This window comes from Oculina patagonica, chromosome 2, assembly GCF_052425735.1.
Source record: "Oculina patagonica isolate OP01 chromosome 2, crgOcupat, whole genome shotgun sequence".
In the NCBI taxonomy this organism is placed as follows: domain Eukaryota; kingdom Metazoa; phylum Cnidaria; class Anthozoa; order Scleractinia; family Oculinidae; genus Oculina; species Oculina patagonica.
The window spans coordinates 21,652,376-21,667,897 of NC_135759.1; the positions used below are offsets into that span (position 1 = coordinate 21,652,376).

The 15,522-nt window shown below is 38.5% G+C and overlaps 4 protein-coding genes across 4 annotated transcripts in view; all 4 read right to left on the minus strand.

Annotated features, from left to right (window-relative positions):
• The window catches only part of LOC144643542 (adrenocorticotropic hormone receptor-like), a 64,982-nt gene extending 57,045 nt beyond the window's left edge, over positions 1 to 7,937 (minus strand). Inside the window, exon 1 of the mRNA XM_078502841.1 lies at positions 5,457 to 7,937. Coding sequence (XP_078358967.1) covers positions 6,583 to 7,680 — 1,098 coding nt within the window. The 5' untranslated portion in view covers positions 7,681 to 7,937 and the 3' untranslated portion in view covers positions 5,457 to 6,582. The remainder of the gene's footprint in view (positions 1 to 5,456) is intronic.
• Positions 1 to 15,522, minus strand: part of LOC144643512 (nucleolar complex protein 3 homolog) — a 115,023-nt gene that overhangs the window by 63,876 nt on the left and 35,625 nt on the right. The gene's annotated exons all lie outside the window — the stretch shown is intronic.
• LOC144643468 (adenosine receptor A3-like) lies at positions 1,393 to 4,033 on the minus strand. Its single transcript, XM_078502730.1, has one exon. The coding sequence runs from the start codon at positions 2,583 to 2,585 to the stop codon at positions 1,497 to 1,499; it is 1,089 nt and encodes a 362-aa protein (XP_078358856.1). The 5' UTR covers positions 2,586 to 4,033; the 3' UTR covers positions 1,393 to 1,496.
• Positions 10,937 to 12,188, minus strand: LOC144641849 (glycoprotein 3-alpha-L-fucosyltransferase A-like). Its single transcript, XM_078500865.1, has one exon. It carries the CDS (start codon positions 12,084 to 12,086, stop codon positions 11,076 to 11,078), a length of 1,011 nt encoding a protein of 336 aa, XP_078356991.1. The 5' UTR covers positions 12,087 to 12,188; the 3' UTR covers positions 10,937 to 11,075.

Genomic DNA, 15,522 nt, shown 5'->3' on the forward strand with positions numbered 1-15,522 from the left:
CGTAGCGGTTTTGTAGCAACCCCGAGCTATCCCCGTCTTTTTGGCCGCGCCAGGAGACTACGCTCTAGGACGACCAAAGGGTAAACCTTAAATCGGCCACGCCCGATTAAAAAACCTGCGCAAAAAGTTTTCCTGTGTGAGGTTTGTTTCCAAAATATGATGGTTAGAAACTTTCCTTCGCAACGAATTGTACTCTTGGTCTTACTACATTTCTTAAAATCTTCGGAAAATTGGTCAGACAGTATAATAAAAATTTAAAAAATAAACGGAGAGGTTCAGGCCTAGGCCGAACCACTCTGTTTATTTTTTTAAATCTTCAAAGCCTTGATATTATTCATATAATAAGACCAAAATTAGCATATTTGTGGACTATCTTGCAAAGTAGATAAATACATTGAAAAAAGAATTAATTGGTAAAAAAATAAATGCAGGTGTTGGCTTTAATGGATTTCGAGCTTCGGGGCGTTAACGAGATGTCAAATGCTGCTTTAATCCGGGTTTAATTTGTCTTGTCTCGTAATAGCTGCAGTACTTAGACCATAAAATGCATAAGAATTATTTATTTGGTCCATCATAGAGGTTAATGAGCGAATTCTATATCTGAACCAGAGTTCCACTAATGACGATGTTGGGTTCATCTCAGGGAAGTCAGTAGTCACAAATCCAAGAAAGTTTATCAATCTCGCTCTTCGCTCGAAGCGATTGCGTTTCAACAGCGTTTAAACCGTTGACAAAAACAGACTGCAACTTATTTAAATTCCAGTTGTTCGCATTTAAAAGCAAATTAACTGAGCACCTGTCAGATTGTAGCTTTTGGGGGCCATCGACAATGCTGTTTTGAAGATCTTCACGATTTCAACATTTACTCTCGACAGGAAACTAATTAAAACCTTTAGGCTAGCTTTTCGCCTGCTGATCGCTAGATAGACAATAAAGTCAAACTGTTTTGTTTGCTTAAAGAAAAAGAATCGGCAGAAATTTGTCGTAATGATTAATTTTTTACCTACTATGGAAATCATTTTTTAAAGAAATATGGGGTTTACTGTTATTCCAGAAACCTTATCGCAAACTCCATCAAAGTTGCAGTCTTTTTGACTTATTCATTATTCATATTTGTTAAATCTAAGAGATAAAGCTTTATTTTCGTTCTTAAGACTTCCCCTCGTCAAAAAGCATTCATTTTGCACCATCTTGATCCATTTTGTAAAAGTAATTACTCCTCGAGGCTGTTTTTGTCGTAAATGTTTAATAATGTTAAAACAAATCGGCCTGCTTTGTAAAGCAGATTTTAGGATATACTGCAGACTCCTCTAAAATTTCTCACTATGTTTTTACAACGTTCATCTCCATAACGCAAACTACGATTAAAAAAAAAAAATAATAAAAATAATATGTGGAAGTTGTGTTTTTATTCGCCTTGCAAGAGCAGCACAGCGAATTTAGTTTCATGCCAAATTTCGTCCATTTTTGCCGTTTAAACAGCGCTATATTAAAAGTCACATATTTTGTAGTTCTACTTGCTTTTTTGGAATATGGTTCCCTACAGGAGTATTCTGTTCAATCAAACTTGCAGACGCCAGAGCTGTAGGGATTCCGTTTGATAAAGTACTAACGGTGCGGCTTCGGCGTCTAAATCTGACACAAATTGTGCGACCAACCGATCTTAAAGCTTGTCTGTATTGCGGAATTCTCCACGCGTACAGAAATGGATTCAGCGCGCAGCTGATACACAACATGGGTACAGACAACGCTCTGGTGACTATAAAACCTAACTCGCTACATATACCACTGTTTTCCACCCCATGACATTGCTCTTCCAAATTCGTCACGATTAAATAAGGAGAAAGCGCTATAAAGAGCACAATGATAATTAACACAACAGTCAAAACGATCTTCTTCTCGAGCGCCATATTCCGGACGAAAACGCGCGATCTCCCGCCAGTGTTAGCGTGCACAAAGACAACGTTTCGTGAATAGCGACGGAATTCAATGTATGTCGCCGCGTAGACAGCGCACAGGGTTGCCAGTGGAACTGTAGTTTGCAGGTGAAGATCAACAGAATGGAATATTTCTTCTGTTCCAGTGATGATCGAGTGCGACGCTTCAAATATTCCACAGAAGAGCCAGATTAAAATGTTACACGCAATGACTTTTCGCACTGTTATGAGCGCTTTATACTTCCATGAAAGCTTGATGGCCAAATATCTATCGACTGATAATGCGACCACTGTCAGAATCGAAATCTTGGTGCTGACATGAGACGAAATCAACGAAATATTGTAGAGCTTCTGCATGTCGACTCCAGCCGTAAGGCAAAACATGTACACCGAATACAAGGGCTGTACAAAGGATCCCCCAATGAAATCACTTAGCGAGAGGCTAACTACAAAAAATGTAGTAGCGCGCGCTTGGAAATACTTGTATGGGTCTTTGTAGAGGGTAAACAGGAGTACACTGTTTGTTAAAAAAGCGGCTAAGCCAAACAACGAACTACAAATTCCTGCCAAAAGCGACACCGTTGCTGTTGGAATCTCGCCTTCAATGTGTTCGTGTTCATGATCGTGCGATTCAAGGCTCTCGTTCATAATTGAGGCTAGAAGAAACTGTTAATGAAAGCTTTTACAACCGAAGCTCCTTATCCGGCAAATGTTATTGCTAATATCTACTAATGAATCAGCCTGGTCACACGAACATGTAAATGTTCCTGAGTTGATTTTCGTATATTCGCGGCGATTGTTGCTTTTTTTGATAAATTGTTTCTTCCTTTTCGTACGTTTGCTTCCAGAAGCGTTTTAGATCGAGCGATCTCTAGACGAAATCTTAATAGCAGTGAAAAAAAAAACTTAATCGTCCGTTTTCATCCGTGCTCGTTAAGACCTATGTGTACTTTTCTCATTGCATACTGTATAAATTAACAACCGCTCTATAGAGACAATAGCGTATGACGTTCTACTGAAGAAAATGACATTGTATCTATCCATTACCCCTTCAAATTAACAAAATCCACCGACAGGAAACAGCTTTTGTAAATTTGTGTCAACTACCAGACAAGGGCATCATTTAATGGCAAACTCTTCAACTAAAAGAAATTGAAATTACTGTAATCATTCGCTGCTCTAGAAAGTGTATACAATGGCTTCACTACAACTGATTTTTGGCTTACCGTATCTGTTGCAGTTTCGTTTAAACGACAAGAGTATTAATCAATTTTCGCTCACATATTAGTGTGAAATCCACTTTAAAAGGAAAAAAAGAAGCATTAGCTAACCAGTATTTATTCAAAGGCCGCACTCAAAACACTGACGTTGTTAAGCTGGAATAAAGTAAAATTGGATTTTTTTTTTAGCCCGTAGCCTTTCTCCAGCGTGGGTGATATTACTTTTTTCATTGTTGACACTTCTGAAATTTAAGCAGCCTTTATATTTTGGAGCCTCAATATATATATATTAAAAAATTACGATATATTTCTTTGAATCGGAAAGGTTATTTAACCTACGACCAAAATAGCAAATTTACTCGCCATGGACTTTTAATTTTTATGAAAAACCTGCAGATCGTCCGATGATAAATGAGTATTAGAAACTCGAATCATTTTTACAGAGAAGCCGTGCTTAAAATTTATAGACAATAATTGATATAGAAAATTTATATATATAAAAACATAACCACACCTGGGACAAAAGCTGAAATGCTTTTTCAATTTTTAGTAAAATGGATAGAAGAATAATCAATGTTGATTGGGTATTTTAAATTTCGAGAAAATGAGGATTACCCAGATTAATTCATCTCATCTTTCTCTGACATATATCAAATAAACTTTCCTCATTTTCTGCGACTCTTTTTCATTAGCATTTGTGTCTTTTGTTTACTTTCGCAGTATTACTTTGATTAGTTTCCTCCACGTCCCAGCGACGTGAGAAAAAAAAAAACATAAGAAAATACAAACAGCAAGGCTTGTTTTTTACAATGTGCACCGCCCAACGCGTCGAAAGTATCACGTTCAAATATTCAACATTCTTACTTCTTCGTTTTACTAGTAGGATTAAATGAGACAAAACTGTTGGAGTTGAAAGAACTTGAAGCAAGAATGTCATTCCTGTAATTTATGGAATCATCAGATCAGATCATCAGATCATCGACCTCCAAAAATGAATGCTATCCTAAATAACAACCAAGAGTGAAAAACAAATATTTCGAAATAATTGCTGACAGTTTTTCTTTTGTTTGCCAGATTTTGCCATCTAATCTTTTCTGGGATCAATTTAGGTTTCTGGGAAACTGCTCACCTACCCCCTCCCCAAACCTAACATTAACCCTTACTTATCGCTTTGGGCAAAATGTTAGGTTTGGGGAGGGGTAGGTGAGCAGTTTCCCAGAAACCTAAATTGATCCCTTTTTCTGTATGTCCTAGTTGACTGATGTGTTTAAATAAGGCTTGAAACAGTAGCAACAAAATTCTATATTTCGTTTTGTTTTTTTGCAAGATGGAATGAATAGTGAGTTTTATTATGACGCAACTTTTTTAGCTGTCTCTTGGTGTTTTCAGGCATGCAGGATTAGCGGAATTGAATTTAGCCGAGTAATAACTTCAGTTTCATTGAGACTGATTATATTTTCTGTCTTTCAGTTCTGACATTGAAAAATCTCAAACTCCAGAAAACATTAGCAATGAAAACACTTTTAAACAGATGAAATTAAAACCTCAGCTTTCTAACAATCCGGCCGAGGTGGAGAGCCGCAGTCTTTTATTTGGATTCAGGTTCAATCGAAAACAGCATGCGTTCAATATTCACTTAAAAGTTATTTGAAGCATTCAACTGTTGTTGAAAGTCATGGAAAAATAAACTTCGATGGATTATTTTAGGCAGTAAATGACATATTTGCTAGAATGGTCTCGATTTTAATTGGAAAGCGGAGGAGCTAACATTATTTATTGCAAGAATTCCAAAACAAGTAGTCGTTTCAATTGTCAACTGATGTTCAAAGATTTAAAATATTTTTAGCACAAATAAGGTAACAAGGAAAGTTGAATAAAACAGTATAACACAGTTGAATAACACAGTTCGTTTACGGGCTTTTTGTTAAATTTTCAAACTGACTACAATTTTATAAAATCAAGGGAAAAAGGAAAAAGTCAAAGAATTAAATTTAAAGCGGTGACATAGAAAAGACAGAATACACAGAGAACTCAGTAAATTTGGGAACAACAGCTTTTGGCAGGTTACCATTTACACTATTTTGGCAGGTTACCATTTACACCTGTGATAGAGCAGTTTTCAATTGAGTGTCGTAAAACCAAAACCAAAGTAATTACTCTGGCCAATCACAAAGGGCACAGACAATCCAGTGAACCAATCAAAACTCGAAGCAAATACATGTAGCCGGCAGAAAGCGCGGGAAAACATGCGCGAGCGAGACACGATTGGTTTTGGTTTTACTCCTGATTGGCTAAGAACGTGGCGCGAGTTTTTTAAGCCAATCACTAGGCGTAGTAATGCAAAACCAAAGCAAACGCAATTTACTTTCGACACTCAAATGAAAACCGCTCTAGCAAGCTCGTCTTGCCTAACAACACAATGCAGGTACCACCCAACGTCGTCCCAGGACCGTTTCGGCGACGAGTTTTCAAAATGGCAGCTCGTCGTGCAAATGTTAAACCTCCCTTCTCCAGTACAATTTGTAATTTAGACATCATTTCAAGCAGGGGGGGGGGGGGGGGGGAGGAAGAAACTTCCTTTGTTACACGACTGAAAAAGGGGACATAGCGGTGCCGGGCAACCTAATGTGTAGTAGTAGCTATCGAATGCTTGCTAAGGGCACAGTGAATGGCTTGACAAAGTCATTTTCTAGTTCGCATGTTTTGGTCTTGACCGTGCACAAAACACAATAGCTATTTGCATTTCGTTTGTTCAACAAACAGTGATAACGGTGTCCAGTCTGGCAGAAGTAGGGCTTGCGAATTATACCAATTAAAAATAACTCCAATGATTCTGAAATGATTTACCATTTTTTGGTTGTTAAATGTCAATAGTGGCCAATTTTTCGCTTGGTATTCCACGTCGCCAAAACATTCTCAGTTACGTGAAACATCAGGTGAGAAATCAGTGGCGTGAAACATCAAACGCAAACACCGCCATTATTCGCATTTCACACGCATGCAGTCATTGAAATTTAAATCTTTCTGAGAAAACAAAAACTTTGGGTGACGTCTTTCTTAGCAAAGGCTTGATTGATATAGACTCGCACCGTTTCCAGGCACTGCTATGTCTCCAAAGAAAAGTGCCGACTTTCTTCCCCCTCCCCCTGATTTCAAGCAACACAATCAACTTGCTGCCGCCATTTTGAAAACGGAGAAGACCCTGGGGACGAGGTTGGGTACCACCAGCATCGCCCGATCGCAAAGAGGCCATTGCGTTTCTTGTTTTCAAATGCAAACTAAATACAGGCGACTCCGTGTTGGTAACGAAAGCTTCCCAAAGTGAGAAAGTCATGCATGAGCTTCTTATAGCAATCCACCTTTCACTTATGGTTAATAACAAACAAAGAAGCCAAGGGCACTGCATTTGAAAACACGAGCGGAGATCAGAAATGTAGAGTTAACGTACAAGGTGCTTGCTTTTTTGGAACATGGTACCCTACAGGAGTGTTCTGTTCAACCAAACTCGCAGACGCCAGAGCTGTATGGATTCCGTTTGATAAAGTACTAACGGTGCGGCTTCGGCGTCTAAATCTGACACAAGTCGTGCGACCAACCGATCTTAAAGCTTGTCTGAATTGAGGAATTCTCCACGCGTACAGAAATGGATTCAACGCGCAACTGACACACAACATGGGTACAGACAACGCTCTAGTGATTATAAAACCTAGATCGCTACATACGCCGCTGTTTTCCGCCTCGTGGCAATGCTCCTCCAAATTGATCACGATTAAATAAGGAGAAAGCGAAATAAAAAGCACAATGATAATTAACACAACGGTTAAAGCGATCTTCTTCTCGAGCGCGATATTTCGGACGAAAACGCGCGATCTCCCGCCTGCGTTAGCTCGCACAAAGACAACGTTTCGTGAATAGCGACGAAATTCAATGTATGTCGCCGTATAGACAGCGCACAGGGTTGCCAGTGGAACTGTGGTTTGCAGGTGAAGATCAACAGAATGGAATATTTCTTCTGTTCCAGTGATGATCAAGTGCGACGCTTCAAATATTCCACAGAAGAGCCAGATCAAAGTGTTGCACGCAATGACTCTACGCGCAGTTATGAGCGCTTTATACTTCCATGAAAGCTTGATGGCCAAATATCTATCGACTGATAATGCGACCACTGTCAGGATCGAAATCTTGGTGCTGACATGAGAGGAAATAAACGAAATCTTGTAGAGCTTCTGTATGTCGACTCCAGCCGTAAGGCAAAACATGTACACCGAATACAAGGGCTGTACGAAGGATCCCCCAATGAAATCACTTAGCGAGAGACTTACCACAAAAAAAGTAGTAGCTCGCGCTCGGAAATACTTGTAGGGGTCTTTGTAGAGGGTAAACAGGAGTACACTGTTTGTTAAAAAAGCGACTAAGCCAAACAACGAACTACAAATTCCTGCCAAAAGCGACACCGTTGCTGTTGGAATCTCGCCTTCAATGTGTTCGTGTTCATGATCGTGCGATTCGAGGCTCTCGTTCATAATTGAGGCTAGAAGAAACTGTTAATGAAAGCTTTTACAACCGAAGCTCCTTATCCGGCAAATGTTATTGCTAATTACTACTAATGAATCAGCCTGGTCACATGAACTTGTAATTGTTCCTGAGTCGATTTTCGTAGATTCGCGATCGTCGTATATTTTTTTGGTAAAAACGTTTTTTCTTTTCCGTAGCGTTTCAGTGATCCCAGAAGCTTTTTGGATCGAGCGATCTCTAGATGAAATCTTAATAGCAGCGAAAAAAAAAACTTAATTGTCCGTTTCATTCGTGCTCGTTAAGACCTATGTGTACTTTTCTCATTTCTTTCAGTATAAATTAACAACCGCTCTTTAGAAACAAAAGCATATGACGTTCTACTGAAGAATATGACATTGCATCTATCCATTACCCCTTTAAATTAACAAAATCCACCGACAGGAAACAGCTTTTGTAAATTTGTGTCAACTACCAGACAAGGGCATCATTTAATGGCAAACTCCTCAACTAAAAGAAATTAAAATTACTGTAATCATTCGCCGCTCTAAAAAGTGTATTCAATGGCTATACTCTAGAACACCTGATTTTTGGTTTATTGCTGCAGTATTGATCAATTTTTTCTCACCTTTAAGTGTGAAATGCACTTCAAAAGGAAACAAAGAAACATCAGCTTGCCAGTATTTATTCAAAGGCCGCACTCAAAACACTGACGTTGTTAAGCTGTAATCAAGTAAACTTTAATTTTTTTTGAGCCCGTAGCCTTTCTCTAGCGTGGGTGATATTACTTTTTTCATAAAGATAAGATGTTCTACATGACACGAGCATGGGACAAAGAAAAATTCTGAGTCCCCGACGGGAATCGAACCCATGGCCTCCCAGATACCGGTTGGGCGCTCTAACCAACTGAGCTACGAGAGACTCGTTGTGAGCTGGGCCATTTTACCAGGTTGATATGTGACACGCGTCCTGCATACTGCTAGGATCTGCAATGTCGCAGCTCACAACGAGTCTCTCGTAGCTCAGTTGGTTAGAGCGCCCAACCGGTATCTGGGAGGCCATGGGTTCGATTCCCGTCGGGGACTCAGAATTTTTCTTTGTCCCATGCTCGTGTCATGTAGAACATCTTATCTTTATTATTTATTATCGAGCTTAAAATTTACCATCTTTATTATTTACTACTTTTTTCATTGTTGACACTTCTGAAATTCAAGCAGCCTTTATATTTTGGAGTCTCAATATATAAAAAATAATAATTAAAAGAATACGATATGTCTTTGCATCGAAAAAGATATTTAACCTACGACCAAAATAGCAAATTTACTCGCCATGGACTGAAAAGCCTGCCAATCGGCCGAAGATAAATGATTTTAGAAAACACGAATCGTTTTTCAGAGAAGCCCTGCTTAAAATTTACAGACAAAAATGAATATATAAACACACCGAGAACAAAAGCTGAAATAATTTCAATTTTAAATAAAATGGACGGAAGAATAATTAATTTTGATTAGGTATTTTAAATTTCAAGACAACGAGGATTGTTCAGATTAATTCATCTCATCTTTCTCTGACATATATCAAATAAACGTTCCTCGTTTTCTACGACTCTTTTTCATTAGTATTTGCGTCTTTTGTTTACTTTCGCAGGATTACTTTGATTAGTTTCCTCCACGTCCCAGCGACGTGAAAAAAAAAAACACAAGAAAATACAAACAGCAAGGCCTGTTTTTTACAATGTGCACCGCCCAACGCGTCGAAAGTATCACGTTCAAATATTCAACATTCTTACTCCTTCGTTTGACTAGTAGGATTAAATGAGACAAAACTGTTGGAGTTGAAAGAACTTGAAGCAAGAATGTCATTCCTGTAATTTATGGAATCATCAGATCATCAACCCCCAAAAATGAATGCTATCCAAAATAACAACCAAGGGTGAAAAAACAAATATTTAGAAATAATTGCTGACAGTTTTTCTTTTGTTTACCAAGTTTTGCCATCTTTTCTTTCCTGTATGCCCTCGTTGACTGATGTGTTTAAATAAGGCTTGAAACAGTAGCAACACAATTCTATATATATTTTTTTTTGCAAGATAAAATGAATAGTGAGTTTAATTATGACGGCAAATATTTTAGCTGACTCTTGGTGTTTCTGAGTGCAGGAATAGCGTGAATTTTGAATTCAGTTTTATAACTTTTCATTGAGCGAGACTTTCTGATTATATTTTCTGTCTTTCAGTTCTGACATTGACAAATCTCAAACTCCAGAAAACATTAGCAATGAAAACACTTTTACTGTATACAAGTGAAATTAAAACCTCGTCAGCTCTCAAACAACCCGGCCGAGGTGGATAGCCGCAATCTTCAATTTGGATTTTATTATAGGAAATTAACGATACATGTTATTAACGCGAATTTCATAAATTCGCGTTAATTTTATTGATGTTAATTAATATAAACACGTTTACTATAAGCATTTAACCAGAACTTTTCTTAAATTCGCGTTAATTTTATTACGCGTCAATTTTGTTCGCGTTGTTAAAATGCCTCGTTATATTCCAAGGTACGTCGAATCTGAAACAGCGTGTCAAGTTACTGAAGAATTCAAATGTTGTTGAAAGACGTGAAAAAATAAACTTCGATGGATTATTTTAGGAAGTTAATGACAAGAATGGTCTGGATTTTAATTCGAAAGAGGAGGAGCTAACATTATTTATTGCAAGAATTCCAAAACGTATAGTCGTTCCTATTTTAAGCACAAATCAGGTAACAAGGAAATCTGAATAAACTATTAATGTACGTTTTCCACCATTCCATTTTCAAATTGACTAGATTTTTTTAAAAAACAAGGGAAAAACGAAGAAATAAGAGAATAAAACAAGAGATGTGATCTACGAAAATATGAAAGACTGAATACACAGGGAACTTATTACTTTGGGAAGAACAGCTTTTGGCAGGTTACCATTTACACTAGTCGGCGGGATGAGTCCTGCGATTGATAAAATGCAGGTACCACCCGGACCGCTCAATCTCGAGCCCAGCGCACTTGAGGCCATCGTGTTTTTCTGTTTCAAATACAGGCCATGGACTGTTTTAATTTTTACATCACATATTTTAGGCTCTAGTTCCCAGTTCGGGAACGGGAAAAGATGATGGTTATGATGATGTTGTTATTGTTGTTGTTGATGATGATGATGATGATGATGATGATGATGATGATAATGATGATGACGATGATGATGACGTAAACGATGACGATGATAATTTTGGTTTTCTGAATTATGCGTGACTATGGGAAGCTCTAACTTTCCCTTGTGTGCCATTGGACATCATCAAAATCACGTGACCATTATGCGCGCCAACAGATTTCGATCATTTGACCAGTTCTCCTGACAGTGTAATTTTTTAGCTTACAAGTTTAGCCTTTTGCACTGGTGCTTATCCAAAAACCTTGACATGTTTTTGTAAACTCGTGGTGGTGTATAAAGACTCTCGTTGTGGAGTTGTTTGCACAATGTACAAGCACGATTAGGCGCTACACGTTTATAAAGTTTTTTCCAAATGAAGTATTCCCCATACGCTGTATCATTACCATCAAGATAAAGCAGATAATTGGCAAGATGCTTAGGAGACGCGAAATCTTGTACATCGATGTAAGAATTGGGAATTGCAAGCGCTTTATAATCGGCGCCACCCATGACAATGGGCACAATGTCATTGCCAATCGCGTTTTCCCAATATTTCTCCGTGATGTAATCTGCGCAGTTACCGTTCTCGAAAGCCAGATAAAACTTGTGTCGCCTTAGCAACGAGTTACAGATAGGTGAGCGGCGTTTCCAAGGACAAGAACGACTGTCGCCGCACAATCCATATATGGAAATATTGATGTAGTTTTGTAATTCCATAACGTAATTGTTTCGCTCAGTTGCTTGGCAGTTGCTAACCAACCAGGCCACTAGCTTGTCTTTGCCAGTTATTTCATAACCGGTGTAATATTCTACGGAATGCTGCTTCAACGTTGTGTACTTGCCGTAAGGTGTATAGACCTCCGAATCCCGTCTGTACGACATTGTCCAGTTAAAAACACTTGCATAGCCGTCGGTGCCCATGAATACGTTTAAAGGATTCTCCAAAACGAAATAGAACCAGATTTGCTGCGGATTTCTGTGGGACGGAAGAGAAATATTCATGTCTCGGTGGTGAAATCCAACAGCGTCCGCCTCTGATATTTTACTTCTGTTGTATGTCACCACACAACTGGGTATCTCACAGTCCTGAAACGTTGTGTGGCCCTCCACAAATGGCTGCCGAACTGGCCCCAAAGTTGGATCGTTCACCCAGTTTCCGCCAAAAAACGGCGTGTACAGCAAGATTAACTTCTTCCTTGGTTCTTGTCTCGCGACTCGGGGTTCCACAGTCATGTTTATAAAATAAGTCTCCTCAAATAAAAATACGTTTTTAAACAACACACTATACAAGACAAAACTAATTCCAATGGATAAGAACAAAAGATAAACATTGGAGCAAACTGGTCTCGACAAAACACTTCTGAAGAATTTTAGCCTTAAGAGCCGCATCTAAGCGATGGATTAATGAAATAAATTGGCGTAAACTGAACAAAGTGAAACGAACGTGGCTAAATAAACACTGCATTGAAACTGTCAGCCTGGGTAAATTAGAGAAAGTTAAGTGGACTAAGAAGCAACAGGTTGATCTAAGCATAACCCGTAACAGGTGACGAATGGAAAAATTCGTCTTCTTTTAATCCACTACAAAGAAACAATCTTGTCTTCCGGTCATATTATTTTTAAATCCTAAAACTTCTAGCCAGAAAAATCATTTTACTGAAATAAAGCTCATTTTCGTATCACGTGAACAGGGATAAACGAAAGCCGTTAAAGCAAGGCTTTGGGTCTAAAACGTGGAAAGTCATTGCAGGTCACTGAATGTTGATGGACACAAAGTGAACAAAGAAGAATACCAGAGATGATTAACGCTATTAACTCACTTAGTATCAGTTGAGTTATTTGGCTAGGATGTTTACAAACCGCCCGCATTCGTTTAAAAAAATGGCAAAAGTAAGGGCAAACAAAGACCAACAAATACTCCGTCGACACATTCTTGGTTTGCAATATGACGCAATTAATTGGAAGACATAACAAAAGATTTCTGCGGTTGAATCAGTTTTATTTGTTAGCTCGATACCATTAGTTCCTCTTCATTCGAACCTCTTACTATGGATTGGCTGCGATACAATTTTAGTGTCGATACGTTTTGAGCGACAAAGCCTTGTGATAAAAGGGAACGAAAACCTGATTGAGAGAACGAGAGTTGGTAGAGATTTTTCTTCACAAGAATTTGCTCGTGGTTAAATTGGAAGCGAGGGCGCAAGAGACGATGAAAGCGCATGGCGCGCGGTCGGCAGTCAAACAACCGGAACAAATTTTGAACTCTCAGTGAGAGTCAATTCTTGTTATAAAGACGACATATCAGGTGCAAGCCATAATATGAACTGGTACCTGACGATTTCTATGGTATTGCCATAGAAACGCGGAGGCGGGGAGCGATGGGAGGCGCAGTACCCAGTGGTTTAAAATGTGCTGTACTCCACAGTCACTAAGGCCCCGTCCACACTGACCCGGGTTGATTTGAAAACGGAGAAATTTGAAAACGCCGGGTAAAATGATTTCCGTCCACATTAACCCGGGTGAATTTGAAAACGATACCCACTTTGGAGAGCGTTTTTGAAAAGCTCCGTTTTCGGTGAACAAAAACGCCGTTTCAGTGTGGACGGTTGGCCTATCCGTGTAAAAAAAGATGCGTTTTCAAATTTACCCGGGTAAGTGTGAACGGGGCTTAAGTGTGTTGTGGTTTTAGTCTTGGAAAAACCCTCTACTCTCACAGTACCTGTTTCGCCCCAGGCTAAAGGAAAACACACCAGTAAACCCTTTTGGCTTCTCTGATCCTCAACTGGAACACATATACATGATCTTTCTACTTTCTTTCTAGTCTACCAATGTTATGTCCATTTCGTTCTCAAGTTTCTAATATAGTCCAATTACACAACACCAACGAGAGAGGATATGCTTGGTCAACCTGATTATCAATTCGGAGTTGATAACATAAACGAGGGTTAGGCTAGCCTTTTCTTGGAGCAATTGGACGAAACCTTCCTTTTTGATTTACGATCGCATACGACAACAGGTGGAGTCATTACTCAAACAGGTCAGCGACTATAGGAAAAAATACTTTTACAGTAGTTGCCTCTTGGAATCAGAAGCTATAGTCCTATCATTATAATACCTGCGCAATATTTACAAAACGCCAACTGCAATAACATTTTTGTTGAGAGCAGATTTTTCCACCGGCGATAGTATCATAACCCATCAAAGAACAAAGCTGAACCTGTACGACTCCAAACAATCTTCATTTATATTCATTTCCGTGTAGGAGAATTCCTTTTTTTTATATTCTTATTTATTATCATCATTTTTTTTTGCCTCAAGCGAACAGTTTTTATCGTTTTTTGCGCCGTTAAAAAATGCGGGATTTATATATTCAATATTTCAGGATATACAATCTATTTTAAGCAGGTAGCGATCTACTTTTCCTGAGATTTAGTGACCATTTAATTTAGGGATCATTTTTCTATCTTGTTCAATTGACTTGAGGTCCAAAGCAAGGAAAAAGACCAATTTTTACAAAATCATTCACTCTGAAAAAGAGTAGCCGCTGAGAAAGCAAGCGTACGAAATTAGACAAGAAGGAAGTAACAATAAAGTAGCTTAACACAAAGGGAAGGGAAATTGTCTTGTTTGGTGCGTAAACGGCTTTCAACAGGTGTTTGCATTAAAAATGTATTATGGGACTAGAAGAGAGAAGGGAACTCCATTATTTGTTGTCATAAGGACGGGTATTAGCACTTAAATTGTTATGGCTGAGTTTTCTTTATAAGGCATTTGTCCTCGCATCTATCAACAAGACTGTGACGACTTGTCGTTGGCGTAATAAGTTTCAAGTAATACGTAGGAAATGCGCGCGACTCTTTTAATAATAATAATAATAATAATAATTTTTTTAGGTTTTTTTTTTGTTTTCATTATCTATTTAAATTTTAAAAAAAAAATATAAAAATTAAAATTTTTTAAAAAAAATATTATAAAAAAAGAAAAAAAATTAAAAAAAAATAAAAATATAAAAAATAAAAATATATATTATTTAAGAAAAGAGACAAAAAAAAAAAAAAAATTAGGAAAGATATTCCTTCAGGCTCTCACTCCAGCTGGCTTTAGCACGATGTCATACGATAACCAAAACCTGGCGACGAAAACACTCTCATACGAAGATAGCCTGTTCCAGGCGTTCGGTTTGTTGGGGAGCAGCGCGGAAAACAGCGAGCGAAAAACAAGGGAAGGGGTGTGGGAAAAAGGCGCTCTCTCCCCCCAAACCCCTCACCATATTTCCACTCGCCGTTCTTTGCGCTGCTTCCCAATTTACCGAACGCCTGGAGCAGGCTAATTACGAAGAAAAAAATGGATCGCTACGCATGTATGAACTGGCTACAATAAACAGCCTAATCATTAGTCGTTCTTTAATAGCGACGCATAAGTGAATCCCGACTTCCGTACAAACTCGCGCAATTTTTTAGCGCGTCTGAGCACAAGTCGGGTTATGCGTCCAGGCAAACTATCTGCTTTAGTACGTTTGATTGTGTCCCATTGTGAAGAGATGCAAGAGACGGACATGGACACACGAACTTAGCACGCAGTTCGTGTAATGAACTACGCATTAAACAGTTGACGGATAATTCGTTTGGACGAACTATGGGTCTCTAATATGAAGTTGGCCACTTGTTAG